The sequence below is a fragment of the Agelaius tricolor genome, unplaced genomic scaffold (assembly GCF_023055355.1).
Source record: "Agelaius tricolor isolate 1412-34295 unplaced genomic scaffold, bAgeTri1.0.p SCAF_1, whole genome shotgun sequence".
Classification (NCBI taxonomy): Eukaryota; Metazoa; Chordata; class Aves; order Passeriformes; family Icteridae; genus Agelaius; species Agelaius tricolor.
Genome location: NW_027269261.1, coordinates 104,563,670 through 104,587,826, shown reverse-complemented (window position 1 = coordinate 104,587,826; position 24,157 = coordinate 104,563,670). Strand labels below are relative to the sequence as shown.

Below are 24,157 nucleotides of genomic sequence, written 5' to 3'. Positions count from 1 at the left end.
AGTGGTTTAGGAGGTAAATTTAAGTCTTCAAGCTGGACTTCTGAAAGACAGCTTTGTCATCCTGTGATTTTTTTTTTCCACCTTATTAGCTGTATGGACCCCCTGCATAGCAAATTTAAACCCACTGACTACTTTTGAGGGCTCTGTTAGAAATGATCTGCAGAGTACTACATTGACACTGAAGTAGTCTCAACTAGCCTTTCAGGCACAATCAGTGGGGAGAAAATGAGTCTGTTCAGAAAGTAGTTTATTCTACCTATGGCTGTATTATTTGCTCAGTGTCTCTCTGCTTTGTATCATTAGAGTCTCAATGGCTCTTAGCCTTTCTATCCAGCTATGTTAAGGCAAGGTTAATCCTTAGTGAGCACCTTTCCAGTCCTTTATTTTCTTATCATTGCTCAATATATGATCACATGTCTTACTTGCAGCCAATTCTGAATGCTTAATAATTAACTTCAATGTGTATTTCTTTTGTGGTGATGTTCATCTCTGTATCCTAGTTCTTCAGGAAAAGTTAAATTATCTTCATTACCCTACTGTCTTGTGCCAGTTATCCTGCCTTTCAAAAAGGCAAAAAGTGATGGGACGAGGGCAGAAAATTTCACAAACAAGCGGTTTTGATTGCTTTGAGCACAAGGGGAAAACTGTGCAACAAAGCAGAAGAAAAAACGTGTTTTTAATGCAAATTGTGAAATAATAATCCTATCTTTCTAATGCTATCTTAGAACTTCAAAACCTGCTACTACTTAGAAGCAGCTATTGCTACTCGTTTTCCACATCAGTAGTGTAGTTCATAAAATTATCCCTTTCAAAGGATTGTACAAGGTTCATTTTGTATAATGATAAAAAGAGACTGATATCTTGTGAAAAATAGAGATTACTTTCTTTTTGTCAAAGACTTGAAATGTAATTTGGAAACACATTATATATCTTGATTAAGTTCTTATTTTCAGTAGATGTTCCAACAAGCCTTTTATTACGTGATCATTTTGATTTTGACTCTTTTGTCAGTTGTCACTTCTGAATTTTCTCTAGACCATTTTCTTGAGTCTTACGTGAGACTTGTGGATGTGTTTAAAAGCACTGTACATCATATACACATATTTTGATATTACTAACTTTATGTGCATATGCTTTTGCATATATAGACTTCAAATAATGATTTAAAATTCATACCCAAATTTCCTGCGCTTCATCCTATTACCAAAATGACTTGAAGAACCAAAGAAAATCTCCAAACAAAAATCCAAACTTCCCACATCTAGCCAATGACACGTTATGAAATGTAGAGGAAATGAGTGTGGTGTATTTGTGCTTCCATTCTCTCAACAGTACACACATGCCCACTAGTACCCCAGACCTTCATATGCTTGAGTACTCTGGGAAAATCATGTGGCCTGCAAAGGAACTTCCTCTTTATTTTTGAAGCAAAATCAACTGAATTGCAGTAGGGCCTCCCACCACATGCCTTATTTCTGGTTTGAAGGGTTTGTGAGTTGGTAGAGCTGAGAAAAGCTAATTCTGTCCTTTACACAACTGAATTCATTCAGCATGTCTGCTCAAGCTCCAAGTGTGTCAGTTATGATAAGGAGGTGACATTTAAAAGAAATTTGGCAATATTTAATAATGACTCATAAGGCATGTTGAGAGTATTTATAACAGGGAGAAGTTGTACTATGCATTACTGATACTGGCACATCTGCATCTGCTGTCAGAAATTTCCATTGCATTTATTATGGCAATAGGGATGGGGTTGAGTGCATTTGCTGACTGAAGTTAGGAGTGTTTTCCCTCTCCATTCCATTCATTTTGATAAGAAGGCAATTTCCGACTGCATTCATCTTTTCTGGAGATATCAAATCAAAGCATGAAATCTCAGGTAATAGCACTTATGCTGTTAAACTGTTAGATCCAAATGAACTGGATTAAATGTGTTTTCAAGGCTGCCACAAATGATAGACTTGAAAAAGCATCTTCATGCTACAGTGCCAATATGGTGATATACTTCAAGCTATTTTCAGCAAGGCTGAAAATAAAATAGCCCTGGAATATTCTCTCTGGTTTTTCTGCACTGTTTGCAAAGTCTGTCTCTGTTCTTGGATATGTAGCTATTTGAATAAACAATCAGATTCTTTGTTTCTTGATGCCAGTATAAATGAGTGTGAATTAGGCATTGGTTCAGAGACTCACCTGTCGCTTTGGTGGTCTTCCAAGACTTCACGCTTCTGAAATGATGGGAAAGATGGGTTATCTTGATTCAGTTACAGTGTTTGTGGGATCCTGGCAAGCTCCAGAGCACACTGAGGATCTCAGCATCTGAACTCCAGGGAGCGGGGCCTGGTGAATCACTCCTTGGGGAGGCTGGTGTCAGCTGTTGACAGGGCAATTTCTGCAGTTTGCTGAAACTACAGAATTGCAGAATGCACCTATTAAGTATTATGCTACTCTTATATGGAATCCTGAGTCAGATTTTCAGGCAGATGTGTGTACCATTTTAGGTACCTAGAGGTGTTCATATACAGTACTGTTACAAAAGAAGAGTAATAAAATAGGTACATGAAATTATTTAGGTGAATTCACTTTCCAGAAATGCATGTTCTGTCTGACTGCTGAGTAAGCTTATGTGGTTACCTCAAAACTGTGTTGAATTAGGTGGGATCAGTCTCAGGCCTAGTAGGAAGAAAAGGAGGAGGGGGATGGTGTGTGTAAAACCAGATGGTGGTAAGGAAATGGAATTCCCTAAGGTCTGAGGTAGGGGCTTCATATTGATAAGCACTTACAATTTTGTCACACATTCCCAAAAGGGCTACCCAGTTCAATGCTCAGCCTGCTCAAATCTCTCTTCATTGCTGTCAGCAGGTCAGCAATGAGGACTTGTGTGCCACCACTGTACAGCTGAGTCGTGCAAAGTTATGAAGAACTGAAATGGTTCACTGCATGCCAGAGGTATTCTGTGGATTAAAGACTGGCTTGCTGTTGATGAGCCTTTGAGATAGAGGCAGTGGTGGTTCTATTCTACATAACTTTGCAAGGTTGAAGTTGCCAAATTCATGCAAAATGGTGTATGTTTAAGATGCATTCTGTGATTTTAAGTTGTATCCATTCATCTGTGATAGAAAGTCTGATGTTATCCAGTTTCATTGGGAAATTGCTAGTTACTATCCAGTTCTTCACCTGGATATCTTGAATATTATCACCCTGTTATTTATACACCGTTACTGTTGTGGACTGGATTTTTAGTTTAGTTTGTATAGATGATGTTTATAGTTTTAGATGCAAAAAGTTGAAGAGTAAGTACTTCTAAGACAAGTGGCTTCTACTTTATAATGTGATCAACTTTCATCAGGAGTTTTTTGGCCATCATTAATGACATTGCATCCTAAGTCTTGCAAATTACTTCTCTTTGAAAAATCTTAAGAGAACTGATTGACCAGGTGCAATTCTAAAAGCCTCTTCAGCTGGACATGGTGAAACAAAGATGAAGTCTTTTCATTTCTGAAACTCTTGGTGGAAGATATTCTCAGTATGGGAACCAGCTTTTCAAACTAGAGCAGTGAGAACTTGCATGTGTGTTTTAAGGACATTATTGCCTTTTCAGATTCATTTATATGCTCAGTAATCACGATGACTGTTTAAAATATAAATGGTTTTGAGCCTATTTCCGGTGTACGGGAGGATATGGTTTGAGAATTTAGCTTTCTGCAGCCAGATGGATTATAGTGTTGCTAAGGAAACAGACTATAAATGAAGTGGCAACTGGGTGTCCCTAGAATATCAGACTGCTTGAAGCTGGTATTTTAAACTCATTTAGGTGGGTTGCTAGATGATGTGATGAGAAGTTAATTTCCTGTATTTTATGGTTCATTAATTTTCATTGCTTTATTAGTATTTACAAAAGGTACCTTAACTTCCCACTCACACTACCTAGCATGTGGGTCACTGAACAAAAAATTGCTATGGGAATTAGAAAATGGACAGAAGCTGTACAGAGACACAGGTTCTAAAATAATAATTCAAACTACTGACTAGTGGATAGGTAACAGTGTATAAAGACCTGGCAGCAGTATGGTCTGACTGAAAAACTGATATAAGGAAGTGAGCTGAGTTGCTTCAGAGTACTTGGGAAAGAACAGAGCTTCTACAGACCTGGTGAAGTTACCGGTTTTGAACTTCATGTATAAACATATATATTATAGCTATTTGATACACATACATGAGGTTGCTCAGAGCAAGGGAATTGAGTTGTGGTTTTGATACTTGCTGTGCCCAAGAAAATACCTGGCTCTTTTTTTCCTAGTGCTTTTAATGAAAATGTATCAGATTTCCGGACCAGGGTTAATGACTGATACATCAGAGGTGGTGTTTTTGGTTTTTCTTTCCTTATCAGTGAAAAGGGCAAGCATACCTGAGCCATTCTAGCTAAGCATGTAGCTAATAGATAAAGACTTAAGTAAGCTGAGCCTGCAGGACAGACAGCAACCTCTCCTGTTGATAAGGTGGACTGGGAGGAGGACAGGCAGTGGTTCAGTCTGTGGAGCTTCAGAAACTTGCCGTAGCTACTTCTGTAACAAAAAGGTCTGGAGAGCTCTTGGTAAGACTGAAAATGGTAAGAGCTTGCCAAGCAAAGATAGTTTGTAAGCTAAATATGAAGTGGAAGGCTAAGGAAGGTTTTCAAGTATGTACAGGTGGTTGGTAGAATTTCCATTCTATGTGTTGTGAATTGAAATTAAACTGTTTCCAATAAAACACATTCTTGAAAATGTGTCTTTGTTCCAGCACTGTAAAACCTTCTCAACATGCAGCATATGAACTGTTATTTAGAGTACATTTGAGAGAACTGTTTCTGGTCTTTTCTGCCAGGTAGGCAACAGAGGTCTTTGTGGAGATGGCATTAAAGCACTATAACTTTTCCCTCCGTGATTGTCAAATGACTGGATTTATTGGGTTTGTACTGACAACTGAGTGCTGTCAGTTTGCATACAGATCAGGATCTGCCACTGTCTTTTCACTGGAACAGTAGCTAGGCACAGACTAGAATTTCATGGCATGTAATTCATGACCTTTCCTCTAAAATCACTCCTTTGCTGAGGGGCTTTGGAACTGAGCAGGTTCAATTGTCCTGGTGGCTGGTTGCTCCTGATGCCTTGAATCTTCCTGTGTCACTCTCTCTGTGCTCATTGTGTGGTGGAAGGAGCAGTAGGACCCATGAGAAAGGTGTCAATAAAGAGGTTTTTTTCTTTTTTTCTCCTGAGCTGGAAATACAGGAGAAGCATCACTTCTGATTTTATGTGAGTTGGTTTTTGATGTCTTAGGCTGAAAAATGTTAATTTCAGCAGTATCATTATGGTCTGTAAAGAGGTTTACAGAGAGCATAGAGACAAGGGTTTCGTTTTCTGGTCTCATGGCAGATGTCATTGCACTTGTTTTCCTATAAATCATGCCTATAACTCTGAGTTATTTCTAACTTTTGTGTGTTTTAAAAGGTTGGTACAACTCCCTTGGTCTGAATTTTTCAGCTGTTACTGAGTAGCTGTAATTGAATTAGAAATTGTATGTTACAATTATATGTTACATTTATGCTATTCAGAGTCATTCTGGTTGCAGGATGATAAATTCCATACAGGAATTTTCTCAGGGTCAATTTCATGTCTAAAGAGAGACTGAATAAACTTCTCTGTAACAGAAGAAACATTGTTATTATTTGCAAAATTCTTTAGTTGAGCATATTTAAACAGCCTTTGGTGGAGTAGGGAAATATGATCTTTAGCTACCAAAGTGGAAGACAACAGGAATTAATGGATTACACCTTTCTGGTAAGGTAATACTTGGTAGGTTGGAGGGATTTGGGATGTTTTAATTTTTCAGTGGTTTGTTTTTTGGGTTTGTTTGTTTGTTAGTTTGTTTCTTTTTGGGTTTGTTTGGTTTTGTTGTTGTTGTTGGGTTTTTGGGGTTTTTTTTGTTGGTTTGTTGTTCTTTTTGGAGGTATGTGTTTTTTCAGATTTTTGGTTTTTTATTTCTCTACTTTTAGTAGAGAAATAAAATTGTGTGAAAATCCCTAACTTACTACTGAAGGAGCTTTTCCATGGAAAAAAACCTTTCTTAAATATGAAGTTTATGAACTCAGAACTGCTGTAACTATCTATAGAAGGCATTTGATTTGGTCTTCTGTTTGCTTAAAAGGTCCCAAGTAGCACAGAACTAATTAGTAGTACAGAGTCCATTCGATTAACTGTTAATTTATTTGTAACAAGGGATTATAAGGTACTTTAAAAAATCATTCCTAGAAAGGATTTGAATTCTTCAGTTGATATTTATGTTGCATTTTTATGATTAAAAAGCCTGGAAAAAATTTAAGTACTGATCTCTTGTATTACATGAAAAAAAGTGTGCTTTAAAAATCATTAGACTAGCTCATTTAAATGTTTTTGGCTTGCAAATGTAATCAATTTTTTTATCTCTTTGGGATATATGTTACAAGCCCTGCTTGTTGGGTCTGAACAGAAATTATTAGTGCCTGCGTTGCATAGGGTCTGAATGTCTGCAATATGTCATCTCACCCTGAGAAGTGTCCAGATGGGAACTCTTAATTTAACTGTCTTTTAATTCCTAGCATGAATAGATTTCTGACTAGGATTGTATCTCCAAAATAGCTGCTGTCTTAGAAGTTTTATTCCAGTTGGCTGACATGACCCAAAAATAATTCTGAAGCTATCAAATGAGATGACACAGATAACTATCAATAATTTGATTGTTTATTTATTCTCCGTTTCTGTATTAGGAAAAATAAGTTACTATTGTAACATGCAGCTGATTTTTAATAGACTAATTTAGTCTAAAAGCAAAGTATAGGGTAAATCTGGGGAAAGAATCAGAGGAACCTTATGACTTAGATGATTTTTTGTATTAAACATTTTATGTTTATCTTTGGTTGAATAGAGGTGATAATAACTATTGGCAATATATGCACATGTGTGTATATGTATGAGAAGAAAGGTTATAATATAAATAGGCATATAAAGTAAATCTTTGCTTAGTTCTCAGCTGAATCTTGCCATTGCAGCCTTTGAGCACTCCCAGAGCAGAATGCTGTGAGTGGGAGTGGCCTCATTTAACTTGCTACCAGCATCTCTTCCATGGGAGCCAAGAAGTGAGACCCATAACACCTGTATTGCAGCAGCAGGATCCTGGGCAGGCACAGAACTTGGCTCTAGCATGGCCTGAATCCCTGAGGCAAAAGCAGAAGCAGGGCTGATGGCTTTGCTCTGGGAGCTAAATCAAATCCCAGGAATTTGTGAGCAGCTCACTGTGTGAAGAGTGCACACATCTGGCCATTCTAATCACTTTTTCATTAGCATCCCTGCATCTTTTCATAAAGAGATGAATTTTTGTTAAAATAAATTTTGTTTCACAAGCAGGTATGTTTCTGTGGGAGATACAGCTTAAATTCCACCAGTGTAGAGTGCTGCTGCTGGCATTACCATTTTTATAGGCTGAGTTTTGTAAGCCCTTGCTTACAAAAGAAGACAGTGTGCTAACAGCTGTTGTCCAAACTACTGACAGAAAAATTCATCTTCCCCTGATTTTAGCAGAAGGCAATGCAATAGTGTATGTTGGGTATACTGGGGCACTACAGAGGAAGTAAGAATGATGTAATGCAAGGAGCCTTTAGATCTTTACCTTAAGGTATATGAAGGTGAAACATTTTCACAGAGCTCAGAGAATATAGTGGAGAAGTTTCTGTAGTTGAAAAGCCAAAATAGCCTTAGGACAACTCTCTTAAAGCTTTTTGACTTGAAGCAGACTTTTTTACTTCCTTATTATCTTCTGATGGACTGACTCTTTTGTGAAGGAAGTAAGCTTTCGGTATTTCATTTCATTGTTGCCTGTGGTTTGACTTAGTATCCCAAGAAAATGTTAGAAAAATTTGATAAAATATGGCTATAGACTAGGCATGAAGAGACATAGAGAATTGTCAGTAAAGTATGTAACAAAATTACAACTCACTTGAAAAGCAATTTCATAATATTTCTGATCTTCTCTAGACTCTTGCTAAGTCTTTATTGTAATCTGGGTATTTGTGGGAAACACCTTAAAGTTTAATTATGTGTAAAATCTTTGTGATTTTAGTTCCACTATTTCAGGTTTTTGTAAATGACAGCTCCTGATTTGGGGAATCAAAGGTGCAGATTTTTCTATGATCATCTGTAAGTACAAGTTTTGCACCATTCTTGCTTGTGGCACGGGACTGACTGTTAAATTAAAATATCTCTTAGTATGTAGAATCTAAATCTACATCTTAAGCTTTGGTCTGTGTTCCCCAGCATCTCACAGCTTCAGGCCAGAAATGTGAAGCTTTTAAATTTGCTTGCCAGGGTCAGTTTTAGTTCAGTTTATTCCTTCTGCTTTGGGACTGGGGAGCTGGGTTCAGGAATGAGTGAATGAAGAAGGAAAAGGTCAGGACTACCCTTTCAGTAGCTCTACCAGGTCTAAATGCTGATATCATCAAGGTTGTAATTCCACAGGTGGAGCTCTTTGCAGGGTCAGGAATCCTTGCACTCAAATTTCATGAAGGGTTACGAAGCTTTTCCCCTCTGTTCTTAGAAAAAAGCCTGATTAGTAATTTGTAATGGAGTGGAAAAAAGGGAATTTCATTACGAAACAGTTTTAACCCCTAACTGTCAACAGAAAACTACCCAAAGCAGTCTTGCCCAGCAAGCTCTGCAATGTACTCCAATTTAATAAAATTTTCCAGATTTACTTTGGAAAAGTACTTCTGTTTTTTTCTTCTTGGAGGTTAGAAGTGAAAGAATTTCATCACGGTGTTTCAGATCCTTGTCTAAATTGATTTTAAAGATACTTTTATTTTAGTGAGAGTTAGGAATATTTTCTGTGAACATATAAGTAGAGATTGGAAATGACTCTTGTGTCAGAGGATATGCTTGTCTGGTGGGAAGATCTTACAGGTTATTGAGGTATTTAATCTTGTCCAGGCTCCCAGTAGTTTTCTGCCTCCTTGCAGACCTATTCACTTCTTTGACACTTCAAAAAGCAGAAGAGGGAAGATTACCAGTTTATATTACTTACCTCACTAAAGAGGGAACAAACCAAATGGTTTATAATAATCCAATGGCTGTATTTTATCTCTTTTATACAGAGGTATATCTGAGAATTGTTTTCCTTCCCTCTTTGTTCTGTGGAATAAATGCAAAGACCAAATTTTTGTGCTCATGGAAAACAACTTGTATTTGTAGATTATCAGAAAAATCTTTCAGACACCAGCTTCCCTTGTGGCTAGATAATGTGTTCTGCAGAAGGCAGATGTCTCAGCAGACTCCAGTCTGGCAAATCAACCCTTCTGTTTTGGGTGTTTGAAGTCCATGTTGAGTTGGCTGCAGATACAGAAACTCAGCACTGAGTGATTGCAGGGGTCAGTACATTATGGGAGGTCTTGGAGTGCAGCTTGTTACTGCTTCCCTTGCTGAAGGCCATTGTAAACTCATTGGCTGGTTTGTCCTTCAGCCCCTGTGTGCATCATTTATTTAGAAATCTGTTCCTGAAGGATCCTGGTATCTTTTGTTCCAGTGTGGAGGTGACTTAGAGATGTTCCTAGCTTATTCTTGCAGAAATTAAAAGTTGTGTAGCCTTTTAAAAGCAAGCATATAAAGTGTCTCATATATTTTTCCTTTATATCTATCTATCTATCTATCTATATATATAAAGATGTAGATAGATATAGATTTCAATATATAGATATATAGCTATTTATAAATTAATTAGGTCACTTAAAACTATTAGTGTGACATAAACTCAGTTTTCAAGGCTCACTGAAATTTTATGGCTTTCGTCTAAGAGTATAAGGAAAAGCTACCTCAAAAATTGACATTCTCAGATAAGAACTGATGATATCTGATGAGAACTGATTCTGTCATGAACTCGTGATAGAATATGCAGCTTTTTAGCTATGTTAGGTCCAGTTTGCAGAAATAATTTAGCTATCTGAGGTATATTAGCAGTGTGATGATGATTGATTGGTAAAATCATACATAAAGGAAGTGCTGAGATCCTGCATTGAAACTTTAATGATTTATTCTTCTCTTTAGACCTGTTTTCTTGTCTTTTGTCCAATGCTGTTATCTTTGCTGTTTGGGGAAAATTTATTTGTCTTCTTTATGATGCTCAGTAGTAGATTTAAATGTTATTGTTTTGAGCTGCTTTAGGGATTTAAAGATCAGGATCCTGATGGTTAAGGGTAAGAATTTATTTTGATAGATGTGGTAAGACTTACAGCAGCTGGCTGCTGTGTGCTTGTCTACAAGTGAAATAAACACAGCTGAATGAGTCCTGAAACAAGGTGTTACTCCAGCCCTGACAGATCCTAGTATGAAATGGTGAGATTGTTACCATCCATAGATGACGTAGCTGAGGATTTCTTTGGTTTGATGAAACTTTGATGCCTTAGTACCTTCTGCCAGAAAGGGGGCATGCAGCCTGCCTTCTGTCAAGAGACACAAAATATTCTACTTCTCCCAATAAAAATAAAGTTTTGTTAAAGGAAAAATTTTGCTATTTTGCTCTTGTCCTGCCTTGAATGTGAATGTCACTTTTGTTTTTTGTTTGTTTTATTTTAGGTTATTTGGGAAGAGAATAATTAGCTGAACAAAACAGCACAAGATGACTTATGATTCCTGTTCTTCATGGGAGCCTGTCTGGATTGGTATGCTTTGAGTTTTTTGTGTGGAGTTGTTTTGGGGTTGTTTTGGTTTTTTTTTTTTTTGCTACACTGACATGCAGTGATTACATGTATAATGCATAGATTCACTTAAAATTTAGGAATTTAGGAAGCTTTCAACCAACTTGTTAGTTGCATGTTAATAACTAGGCGGAGACTATGAATGTTTTCAGTATGTTTTCAAAAATGTTCAATGTTTACTCAAGGTACTACAGTACTCGCTCAGCTCTTCATCATGATGATGGTTAATGTGACCATTGAACTGGTGGAAAAGTTAGAAGTCAGGGGAAATATGACAGAACTAGAAATGAACCTAGAACTGCCCAAGTCCTTTCACATGATCTGCAAAGTGAGAACATGATTTTTCCTGAGAGCTAAGAAAACAGAATTATTTTTTACGTTTTGAATATTTGTGGTTTACAGTGGTGATAATGATTACCATGACTAACGTTTCTTGACAGTTAATGGCTCTCTGAATGAAGGTCATAAGGAAATATCATCGAGAGACCAATTAGTTGTACTAAATGACCCAAGGCAGAGGTGACTGTTTCCCACAGTACTTTCCTATGAAAATTGCCACAGCAGTGTTTATAGAGTGGAAAAAAGAACAATTTCCTAAATTAAAGTAATGCCTCTTGTGAATAGTTTTATGGGTCATCTGCTCATGCAGTGTAGTTGATTAGTTTCAATTTAGGTTATATGTAAATAGGTATTAAAACTGAAAACTGCTGGTTTCTTTTAGGTGAGTAAGAACATCGTCCCTGCTGCTTTGTGCTCTGACTCATTCTTTTCACTGGTGTTAGCAGAAAGGATTCCATTGTGACATGTTCCTGCCTCTGCTTAATTGCAAGGGAAGCAATGCTTGATTCGTATTTAGAGGGCTGTGTCCTGGGCTTATTTGTACAATAATGTGGTGTCAGAGAGCACATACTTGAGTATTTTTCTCATGGCACATAAATTCTCTTGAAAATAAAATAAGCCCATGTCCTTCATGCTTATTTTTACTGTTTTTCCCCTAAGAATATTTTGGTTTTTAAATGTTTTTTATGTTGTAAAAAATATTTTTTTGCCGAAGTTTGCCTGTAAAATAAAACCATTGATAGTAGCTATAAAGCATGCAGAAGCTTCTGGGACCACTTAAAATATCCCAAAGAAATAGGATCACTGTACCAGGCAGTGCTGATTTCAGGTTTCTGAATTATTTTTGTGTGCTGGATGAAATCGTGGTGGTGGTCGGTATTGCCAAAATATGCTTGATTTTAGCAGACAAATTGATGAAGTCATTGAACATTTTGGCAGCTGTTCATAGTGTGTTCTGATCTGCGTTAAACTTCACTGTTATTATGACACTGTTATGTTCCCTCTTTTATCTTTCTTGGAGTTCCTGGCTTTGACTGATGTCAGTTTTGCATATAACATATAATCTTTTATTTCCAGTTGAGCATGCTATCCAGATTTTGAACAGGAACATTTTAGCTTCTAAAGCTGTTATAAACAGACCCAGTTCTAGCAATAATTATATTTGATGAATGGAATTTGTGTGTTATTTAGCTTTAAGTATGTACTTCATTGAAATAATTGTGTCTATTATGTTCCATAAAAAGAAAGTTGTATATGAGTGAGAACCTTGCTTGAGAGAAAATGTGCATACACAGTAAATTTCAGCACTGAAATTGAAAAAAGTGATTGTATGAAGCATTTTTGCAGCTGAAAAGAATCTGTGAGAGTACATGTTCCAAAAGTGAGAATGCTGGGAGAAAAAGGTGCCTATCTGCCTCTTGCTTGAGTACCTGACCATCAGTAGACTTACCCATTTAAACTATCAAAGCATGGTTGTCTTTTACAAGCTGTGTGATTACCATTCAGCAAGGACTGGGGCTTCGAAATTACAGGATCTGCCTTTCTCAAAGAGTGAGTGAGGACTGAAGTGCTGTCACTTGAAATTGTCTTATTGGTTTCTTTCATCTTATATTTCTATCTTTACATAATTTTGGAAAAGTTGGAAGGGTAGGAAGAAGGGTGGAGGCACGTGTTTAATAATCATGTACATGCTCATGGAAGAAGGCCTTTAAGTAGGGAGAAAAAAAAAAGGAGAAAAAATTTTATGTGCTGGCAACAGAAGGGAACCTCTTGAGTTTACTGGCTGAATTGGTCAGTCACTTCGATGAAGGATGATAGCCGAGAAAGAGCATTGCCTGCAGGTTAAATAAATGTAAATCCAAACCAGTATCTGAACATGCTGATTCTGTCTGCACTGCACACAGATATTTCATCCTCAGAGTGATAAACAGAGCCTGGAGAATGGTGGCTGCTGGAAACCATCAGGAAGAAAGGAGCACAGGAGCAACACAGGATCCAAAGCTTGCAGTTCTCTTACTAGGTTAGGTGTCTTCTTTGCAAGAGCTGATCAGTGCTCACTCTCTCATCCTTCTTGAAAAGATAGGGCTGATGACTTATACAACAGCCCAATGGCTGGTGCTCTTTCCACTTTAGGCATTAGGCTGGGTCCAGGCAGCAGCTTGGATGAGGTCATTGTCCTCCTCTTCTCTTAATGCTGCATAGAGAAACATGCAAACATCACACAGAGGGGACAAAGCACAAAAGGGAATGTAGCTATTTGCATAGAGAGCTGGGATGATGAGAGAGCATATGTGAGATTATTTTTCTTTCTTTTTCTGTGTTTGTTAGGAATAAACTACAGACACTTGTGGGTCCTTTGTCCTTTGCTTTATACTGTGTGCTACTGACTTGAGAAATGCAGGGTCGCACAAATCTTTTCAGCTTAGTTAAGGATGCAGAACACTTTTACTCCTTCTCCACTTGTCTGGTTCCTTCTGTTAAGAAGGAAAATTTAGGATATAGCAGTATTTTCTGAAGCTTTGATTGTTTACTATAAAACATTAGCAGTAGTTTCTCTAGTTTTTGTTTGATTTGTTTTCCTCTTTAAAGCTTTTATGATACATGTTATCATCTAAGCCTCTGCTGAACTTCATACTTCAGAGTGTGAGGTTGCATGGCATAATGGATGTAAACTTAACCTGATAAGCAAATTCTGTTATGTGAATTTAAAGCTAGTCAGGTAACTCCATGTATGTGCTCAGATGTCTGTATTCAAATCAGAAGGCCATGTATCTTTTGCAGTCAGCAGAGAGAGATGGGTGATTCACCTCTTTCTACATGGACATCTGTATAATGATATGAAATATGTCCCAAATGCTGTCTGAATTCACAGAAGCTCAATGACATCCACAACATCCTGTAACAAGTGTTTTCATAATTACTTGTGAAATAATAATTTCCAAATGTGGGCTCCTCAGTTTGAGAGAGACATGGATATACTGAAGAGAGTAAAGGGTTACAAAGAGGATGAATAGGCTGGAGCATCCCTTTTGTGAGGAAAGACTGAGAGAAGTGGGGCTATTCATCCTGAAGTAGGGAAGGCTCAGGGGGATCTTACCAATGTTTATAAATACTTGAAGAGAGGGTACAAAGAGGACAGAGCCAGGATCTTTTCAGTGGTGCCAGGTGATAGAGGCAGAGGGCAGAAACTGAAACAGGAAATTCCCCTGAACATCTGGAGACAGTTTTTCTCTATTGTGGCTCTTTAGTAGGTGGCCCTGCTTGAGCAGAGAGGTTGGTGATGATCTCCAGAGGTGTTTTGTGATTTCTTTGACTTTTCCTGTTCTTTTGTTTTGAGAGACAGCAATCATTCACTTTCCCTAAAGTGTCACTAAAAACTTGGTAGACCTCTATGATAGCTTTTTTCAGTTGCTTTTTAATAGAGATCAAGTGGTGCAGAACTGAGCATAGTACTGGATAGATGCCATAGATGTGTATTGTAGCAGGTGGTGTATCTAAATATACCGTGTATATAGCTAGCTCCTGGTTTTCTTCTCAGTTCCTTTGCTAACAATTCTGAGCACATGGCTGATGTTTTCATAGAGCAGACTATGAAAATTTGAAGATCTGTTTTTCTTCTGGATGGTAATTATTGGTTTAGCATCTGTTACTGTGTAGATAACTGTTTTCAGTACAGGCATAGCTTTATCTCTAGCACTGAATTTTATGGGGTAGACTGTTGGCTTGCCACTAGCTCTTGAGAGATCCCTCTGTACCTTTTTATAGTTGACCTTTTTTTTATTAAATTGACCTGAAAAACGGTTCATGTTCATCATCAGCAAATGTCATGGTTTTGCATTTCCCTCTTCTCCTCTATAGATTAAAGAGCTTGAGCCCTGGTAAAGATTTTATTTTTTAGGATCATTCTGGTGACCTCTTTTCTCTACAAAACTAAACACTCCCTTTTTTTGTTTCCTATTTGAAACTTATTATTGTCTGTAGGAGGGTTTTACATTTATCTAAGGGCAGATTAGTTTCTTTTAGAGCCTTGGTAGAAAGACCTGTACAAGGCCAATCAGAAATACAGAAGTTGCTTTTGCTGACTTATTGCTTACACAGCTCTAAAAGATACTACCCTGGGGATCTAATTTTCTTGCTCCAAGATTTTAAATCCAGAATTATTTGTTGAATTTATGTTCTTTTGCAGTTCCTGCAGAATGCTACAGCTTCCTTTCCTTCATAGTGTTCTCAGCTTGTGGAGTCATAAACCTCAGTGGAACTTTGGGTGAGATTTTCTTGTTCATTGCTAAACTATTTCTTGTTTATTCTGGAAAGTTCTTTTAACCTTTTTCCTGTTGGTTACATACTTTATTCTAAAAAAATGTTAAAGAAGACTAGTAGAGGAAAAGTTTATCTAGATCAAAGAAAGAAGAGCTTTGGCTAGTATATATGCTTTAGCCTGTAATCTGTAATTAACATTGAGGTTTTCTCTAAAGGAGTTAGTGTAAAAATAAAATATAAAGAGAGATAATGGAGGGAAAGAAAAATCTATAATTAAGTTAATGGAATTGGTCATTTTTGAAAAATGTCAATGTACATAGCTTTATATACTTCTGATGGGTTATACAATCTTTGAAATATAATAGGACAGAATAGAAAATTATAACTTTCATTCAAGCAGTAAGACCTCTAGAAAGTGGAATTTGTGTGAATCTCTGTTGGGTTTGTGTAACGAAGTTTTGGTAGCAGGAGTGGCTTCTGTGAGAATCTGCCAGAAGCTTCCTCTGTGACCCATCGAGCCAATGTCAGTGGAAGGGACCCACACATGAGTGGTCAAGAAAAACTGCAGCCTTCCCACCCCTACAGTGAGAAGGACTGTATTGGAGAAGTTCATAGAGGACTGTCTTCCATGGGAGGAATCCACACTGGAGGAGGGGAAGAGTTTGAGTCTTCCCCCTGCTGAGCAAGGGGCAGCAGAAACAACGTGTGATGAACTGGCTGCAACTCCTGCTCCCTGTCCTGCTGCGTTGCTGGTGGGGAGGAGAAAATTAGGCAGAAGCTTAAACTCAGGAAGAAGGGAGGGATGAGGTGAAGGTGTTTTTAAGATTGAGCTCTATTTTCTCATTACCCTACTGTGATTTAATTGGTAATAATTTAATCTAATTTCCCCAAGCTGAGGTTTTGCCTGTCATAGTAACAGATGAGTGATTTCTCCCTGTTCTTACTTCAACGTACAAGCCTTTTGTACAATACTTCTTCTCCCCTGGCCAGTTGAGGAGGGAGTGAAAGAGCAGCTCTTTGTAGGCATGTGGTGTCCAGCCAGGATTAGCCCACTACAAGAGTAAATTAAATTAGGATGTTTATAACAATATCTTTTGTGATACTGTTGAAAATTTAAAGGACACAGAGAGCTTAATCATTTATCTGAAATAAAAATGCTGATGGTAGTCTGGCCCTGGAAATCATCTAGTGATAGAGCTTGCAGATAGTCAGGGAATGAAAGGAGCAGGTCATAGTGCTGATTTTACTTGATGAATTCCTGACAGCAGCCTCAGCAGGTTTCCTTTCAGACTGCTAGAAGTCCAAACTGGGGGCATAAATCAGATTTTGTTGTCTTACAGTTAATTTCTTTGTTGGTGAAGTATTATCCAGCAAAAAATCAACTTTTTATCCTACACAAAACATGTAGTTCTTGTGTAAATTCATAAAAAATATTACTTTCTCCCTTTATTTTTGACTGACATTGATACTAAACAGAACCTGCATAAATACTGTGGGCAGGATTTGTGCTACCATAAGCTGCTTCTGTTAGTAGCCCAAGCTTGTCATCGTGTGCAGAAATGGAGGAGGGAGATTGCCCTCTGAAGATGCCTTTATCCCTTTTCTAATGATAAACATGAAAACAGCCAGAAGGGACTATTGCAGTCATCCAGAATGGATGAGGTGAAGCCCACTTTATGTTTCTGACTGTAGTGATCGTTTTTGAAAAGGGCATTGAATCCTTCTAGTTTCCAGCTTGATCAGATGCCAGTGTGCTCTGAGAGTGTTTAATTTAGTAGTCCAAGACAGAGGGGAGAAGCTAGCACTGAAGAGGTGAGGGAGCTCTCAACTCCTTCGCATTTTACTTGTTAAGAATATGTACATACAAATATATGTAACAATACAATACTTGTAGTAATAGTGCAACAAGACAGTGCTTGGAACTTTGGAACTAAGGAAATGTTGGATTGTGTCAGTACCTATAGGGGGCCTGCAGGAGGGGTGGAGAAGGACTTTATGTGAGGTCATGGCAATGGTCTTAAGCTGAAGGATGAGAGATTCACACTAGATATTAGGAAGGAATTCTTTACTGTGGGACTGGTGAGGCACTGGTACAGGTTGCCTATGGATGTTGGTGATGTCCAATCCTTGGAAGTGTTCAAGGCTGGGTTGGATGGGGCTCTGAGCAACATGGTCTGGCAGAAAGTGTCACTGCTAGAGCAGGGAGGTCAGAACTAAAAGATCTTTACAGGCCTTTCCAGCCCAAACCATTCTATGGCTATAATGACAAGGGAGGGAGTTCAGCAGGATGTGTGAGGATTAGATTTACAAGGAAGAAGAGAGTGCACATGGTTAAATTATATGGGATACCAAGATGAATTAACAAAAACATCCCCAGACCAGTGGAAGCAGAAAAGCTTACTGCCAGGGGAAGAGTTGTAGTAACCAAAGAAGTGATGATTTCCTGCACCTGAATGTGAGTCAGCCCCTAAATGAAACAAATAGAAAAATTCTTGTATCCTGTGGACAAGTTATTTCATAATAACAGGTTAGGATATTTTGCATGTTTTTCCTGAGGTGTCTGATGTGGATGACTGACATGGAACTAAGAATTCTGTATTATGTGCAATAACTCAGATAAATAGGCTTTCAGTGCTTACCAAGCAGGTAAATAGGCAATATACTGATACCATTTAAGCTATTTAGAAATGTTATTAAAGTTTCTATCTGCAGGCAAATTTCAAAACAAAATAAAGTTAGTTCAAAAATTGCGAGATTCAAATAAAAATACTTTTTTGGTTTAATTATTCTTAATCAGTAGAGTTTGTTTTCAAACACAAAAGTTCTCCAGCCTTGGTTATGGTAGAAAAAAGCATGGTGACTTGAGAGTGTTGTACAGTATCAGCAGGACTGCAGGAGTAGGACCTATGAGAGAAAGGCCAACTATTAAAAGACTCCTATATTTGGTGCTTAAGTAAATTTTGTCAGCCTGAAGTGTAAACATACATTAAGGATACTATTCTCATTAAGGAAAGCTGAGCAATCATTAGGTTACCACTGGTTTCAGAGAGTTTTATATTGTGTATTTACATTTATTTCTTCTTTTTCAGATGGAAATACTGACATGAACTTAAGAACTTTGATGCTTTCAAACCTTGAATTTTGATTGTTAAATGACCAGTTCAAAATACTGCCTGAACAAGATGAAATGCCTTGAAGACCTTTGGTTCTTCTTTCATTTTTCTTGAAGCAATGGTTTTCTCAGCAATGTTGACGCTGGCCCACTCTGGGACCTCAAATGCTACTTTCATTGTTTATGAAAATGCCTATACGAATTTTACCACTCCCCAGTTCTTGCTTCGTAGTGGCACAACACAGCCATTGAGATATGGTTCAGGTGCTGTGCTCACCACTGAGAGAAGTACTTTGCTAGTAAACACCACAGCTACCCTGCCGTCACAAGAAGTTTTCAGGAGCTTGAGTTTGCCACTCCAGATCATTCTTTCTGCTGCTATGATATTTATCCTATTGGTTTCTTTCCTTGGAAACTTTGTTGTCTGCCTGATGGTCTACCAGAAGGCAGCTATGAGATCTGCAATTAATATCCTCTTAGCAAGCCTGGCTTTTGCAGACCTGCTGCTGGCAGTGCTGAACATGCCATTTGCTCTGATAACAATCATTACCACTCAGTGGATTTTTGGGGATATATTTTGCAGAGTTTCTGCCATGTTCTTCTGGCTTTTTGTTGTAGAGGGGGTAGCCATTCTTCTTATTATTAGTATTGACCGATTTCTTATCATAGTACAGAGGCAAGATAAACTGAACCCCTACCGTGCAAAGATTCTTATTGTGATTTCCTGGGCAGCATCCTTTGTTGTTGCTTTTCCGTTATCAGTAGGGAATCCTAATCTGCAGATACCCTCGAGAGCTCCTCAGTGTGTTTTTGGCTACTCTACAAGCCCAGGTTACCGAGCCTACGTGATAGTTATCTTGCTGATTGCTTTTTTTATTCCATTCCTGGTAATGTTGTATTCTTTTATGGGCATACTCAACACTGTCCGCCACAACGCAGTTCGTATCCATAGCCACCCTGATAGCATATGTCTCAGCCAGGCCAGCAAACTTGGTCTCATGAGCTTACAGAGACCTTTTCAGATGAATATTGATATGAGCTTTAAAACTCGTGCCTTCACAACCATCCTGATTTTGTTCCTTGTCTTCATAGTCTGTTGGGCACCATTCACCACTTACAGCCTTATTGCCACGTTCAACAGCCACTTCTACTACAAGCACAACTTTTTTGAGATAAGCACTTGGCTCCTTTGGCTCTGCTACCTCAAGTCTGCACTGAACCCACTGATTTACTACTGGAGGATTAAGAAGTTTCATGATGCATGCTTAGACTTGATGCCCAGATTCTTCAAGTTCTTGCCACAGCTCCCTGGCCATACGAGGCGGCGCATCCGGCCCAGCGCCATCTACGTGTGTGGGGAGCATCGGTCGGTGGTTTGAAACTGCAGTTGTTTGACAATGATTGTTGTTTGCTGGGGTAGTTTGTTTTTTAGGCTTTAGGTTGAATTTTGTTTTGTTTCATATGGCTTTTTCAGTGTGGCCATATCTTATAACTTGATTAAATTTTCAGTACTTTGTGCAATTTTGGGAAGATAGAGGGAGGGAATGTGATTGGCTATAGTTGGGTTTACTACCAGAATACAATGTAAGCAGAATAACAAATGTTACCTCTAGGATTCCATGGAAATCCATTATTTTAATGAAAACTATATTTGGAACATCTTGTCAGGTTTATGCTTACTAGGCCTACAATGTTACCTAATTGTAGGAACTTTTTTTATGCTGCTAAGATACAGTGTATTTAGTTGGTGTAATTTTCTGGAAAACTATTGCTGCTGTCTGCCAGTATATTAGAGCCAAAAAGTCTCATTAGATTATTTCTATCTAATTTAATGATATTTCGGAAGTTTTCATGGTAACATTAAAAACCTGGTTTTTTAATATTTCCATTAATATTTTTGTGCACTTTACAAAATTTACTATATAGTTTGTTCATTTGAATATTTTGTTCTGTATTGAAGATGTATTATTATTGCTTATTATTATTTGTTTAGTCAGTGAATTTCAATGAAAGACCCATGTAAGCTCTAGGATGGTGATTTATGTTGGTATAGCTACATGTACAGTCATAGATTTTCTTGTTTTCTTGCAATTGATCAAAATTACCTGCTCTGTTATTGGGAGACATAGAAGGAGAAAACAGAGGAATGAAAGAGAAAGAAAGAAAAATACTATAACCTGAGATTTAGGCTCACACATGGTTTAGAAGAATTGTGTTCGTGTTAAAATTGTTGCAGAGTAAAGGGTGACTGCAGTTGTTACTTGAGGCTATTACAAGTTATCCAAACCTCATGATGTGCCTGAAAACCTATCTGAAATAGTGATTTTTGGGCCTGCAATTTATACTGTGTTGCTGTAATGTTGTTTCTGCTTGGAGCTCGTATAAGGCTAGGTGTGCTCTACAGAGCTGAAATCATGCTGTCAGGCATTTGTTGGAATAGGAGTAGAAATAGTAGGGTAAACCAGCACACAGATACCAAATGAACCATAGTTGAGGTTAGCATTTAGTCTACATAGTAATTGCAGGGAGAAAAAGAGTTCTTGATGTGTTTTGCAATTTAAGTATTGGCTCAAAACATAAACAGTCACAGAATCATAAAATGGCTTGGTTTGGAAGGAACCATAAATATCATCCTGCTCCAATACCCCTGCCATGGGCAGGGACACCTTTCACTAGACCAGGCTACTCAGAGCCCCATTCAATTTGTCCTTGAACTCTTCCAGGGATGGAACATCCACAGCTTCTTTGGGAAACCTGTTCCAGTGCTTCACCACCCTCACATGGAAGAATTTCTTCCTATATCTTTTCTAAATCTACTCTCTTTCAGCCATTACCCCTTATAACAGTCAGCCAGCAGAGTTTGCTGGGGATGTAAGTTAAATTCCCCTTTTTCCTCTGATACTACTTCACACTGAATTTTTCATTACCTCTTTGTCTCTCTAGTGGCTGCTGCCTCAAGGGTTTACTCACTGTTCTCATCTATTAGGTATCAGCTTCTCTCCCTAAAATGCCAAACTATCTTTCTGATTAATGTCAGACTGTGTTGGTATCCTCCTGGAAAGCAGAAAAACAAGGATTTTCCTTGATGATAGCAAACCAAACTCAGATACTTTTTTTTTTTTCCAATCAGCTAAATAAATACTTATTGTGAGACAAGTAGAATTAAGACTTAGGTTTGGGCTTTGGAGCCAGATCCCCAGTTGCTCTGGGGCTGGGAAGAATACCTAGAGAATCAGCTTTTTGGGGCTGTGACCAAGAGCAGAGGGATTGATGTACAACAAAGAACAACCAGAGCTAGGGTTTGGGCTTCTCTTGCTTCCATCTGTTTTTCAGTGCCCCAAAGCATGGGGAGCTCTCTGTTGTTCTTGTACCAGAGGAGCAAAAATAATAGCAATTATCTGCTTCTGTGTATCTGCACAGTACATGTGTGTATGAAGGAAATGTCCTATGTGGATGTCCAGGAACTGCTTGCTTCCTGACAGCAGCAAAGCATTCAATCCCAGATTTTTTTTTAAAGGTCTTCAATAAAGAACTAATTTAAGCTAAGTTAGCTCTGTTCTTCTCATTGACAGCTATTGGTAAAGCTGTTGTTGTTAAATTTTAGGACTATAAAAGGAAGAATTTTGAATTCTGTAATTTCATTTAAAAAAACCCAACAAACTGCCAGCTGAGACTGTGGATTATGTGTAAAGGCATCTGGCAGTGGTAGTGTTATTGATGGCCATGCTTTCTCTTTCTTGTCAGTTTTACTGATGATGGTATAGATTTTTCTGATCTAAAGGAGTTCCACTATAATGCAGAATGTTTTAGTATGTCTTTGCAGTAAAGCTTTTGTTTTTCAATTACATTTACATTGATAGCACAAGTTTATGACCTGGTTAGTATGACTTTTCTGTTTCAAAGTTGTCATACATGTTTATCTCTGAAAGCAGCAAAATTGTGCTTAGAGTTAATGTAACAGAGTGAGTGTACATTGTCTAAATGGCAGGAACAGGTATTTTTGTTGTCTTCCAGCTCTATGATGCAAGAGATTTGAATGTTGTAAAACACAGTAATTCAAGAAGGAAAGAAGATGAGCAATACAGGAAAATTAATGAAATTACATTCCTGAAGGAGGAGGGAAAAACATTTTGTGGGATTTTTGTGATCTCTGATATGTACTGTCTGTGAAGTATAAATTGCAAACATCAGACAGTTAATTTGTCTTGGTAATTAAGCACTTGTTTACACTGACAGTAACAAGGTTTCTGGTCAAAGCTCCATCTACTGATCCTTGGAGAAAAGAAACCCAAATTGTGTGGCTCAAATTCAGAGGTGGTTTCCAGAATGATACAGTATTCACACTTGCCAGGTTTTTTGAGATGATCAAAGCATATAGTGAACAAAAGTGTGTTCAAAAAAAGAAACAAGGTGTGGTGTAGAAGTATCCCCAGGGTAATTATGTGTTTACAGAATCATTTGAGCTATTGTGTCTATGTACTGTCTTGAGAGCAGTGCCTTGATAATTACAGCTGAAGTCCTAGGACCAAGTTGAAGACCTCTGAACTGCTCAGTCTTGCTGTCTGTGATCCTGCCAAGAATCCTGCATAACCTCACTGAGATTTGTAATGTTAAAACACATACATACTGGCAGAAGTGGGTCTCCTGAGGCAATTGAATGGTCTTGACCAAGACCAAGGAATTTAAAAACTCAGACTGATCCTTCTTGACTTTAAAGGGAAATTATCATTTTCTTCCTCTCCAGAGATGATAGTCATTACTAATCTGTATTCCCCCATGTTCTATTTTCAGACATCTTTAGTATGGAGGATTTAAATGAATGTATTTTGAAGTATGTTGCAGTTTAATTCATTTAGAAAAGCATGCTACTTACACAGGTCTCAATTGTACAAATCTATTGCTGAAATGATTCTTTTGTACTCAAAATTGTGTATTTTTGACATTTCTTGTTACTTATGTAAAGATATTTCTGTATATAGAGAAGAAAACTGTTTTGCCTCTTATGGCTTTTTGTCACTATTTTTTTCACTTGTATGCTTAATGCTTTTATATTTTATTTTGGGCATATGCATAAATAACTGTGAGATTTCAGTGATCTTTCTGAACCCATTTGAGATTTTTAATTCCTAAATCATTCAACAATGCCCTCCTTGAAAGAGATTTTAATTTATTTTAGTGTGAAAACAAAAAATTCAGAGCACAAGTTTGTTGTGGTAGGAATGGTGAGAAATATCTTAAGTCCGGTTTTCTAGGAGCCACTACTTTGCCACTAATTTGGTTTCTTTTTTTTTTTTTTTTTTGGCTAGTCATTTTCTGATGTGGAGAAACCTTGAATTATTGTTTTAAAAAAAGTTGTTAAGTAGAATTGCATTGTCTTTTCTGTATATAATACACCCATGAAAATACCTGAGAAACAACAACAAAAAAAGAGAAAATAAAAATAAACATTCTCAAAAATGTAGCAGAAGTCTTTAGAATTGACTGTCTTGTTAGTACATGAACTTGTTTCTTGTATTTAATGCCTACCTGCATAATTTGAAACACTTCTTTTATCTGTCTATGAAATAACCAGGATTGCCTGATAATAGGGGGTTTTGTTTAAGCCAAAATATTTCTTGGATAAAGCATTTGCAAAGTGCTCTTTTCTGAGACACTGCGGTAGAGACGTGTCAAGATATCTAGAACAATTGGAATAG

The 24,157-nt window shown here is 37.6% G+C and overlaps 1 protein-coding gene across 2 annotated transcripts in view; it reads left to right on the top strand.

The window, feature by feature from the left end:
* GPR63 (G protein-coupled receptor 63) overlaps positions 1–23,922 on the top strand; it is a 29,036-nt gene extending 5,114 nt beyond the window's left edge. Inside the window, exons 2-4 of one of the 2 annotated variants that reach the window (XM_071446108.1) lie at positions 10,629–10,714; positions 15,276–15,353; positions 18,439–23,922. In XM_071446108.1, coding sequence (XP_071302209.1) covers positions 18,581–19,840 — 1,260 coding nt within the window. In that variant the 5' untranslated portion in view covers positions 10,629–10,714; positions 15,276–15,353; positions 18,439–18,580 and the 3' untranslated portion in view covers positions 19,841–23,922. Of the gene's footprint in view, positions 1–6,633; positions 10,715–15,275; positions 15,354–18,438 lie in introns of those variants that run through there. The other variant, XM_071446113.1, reaches the window with a different exon arrangement.
* Positions 23,923–24,157: the final 235 nt, after the last annotated feature.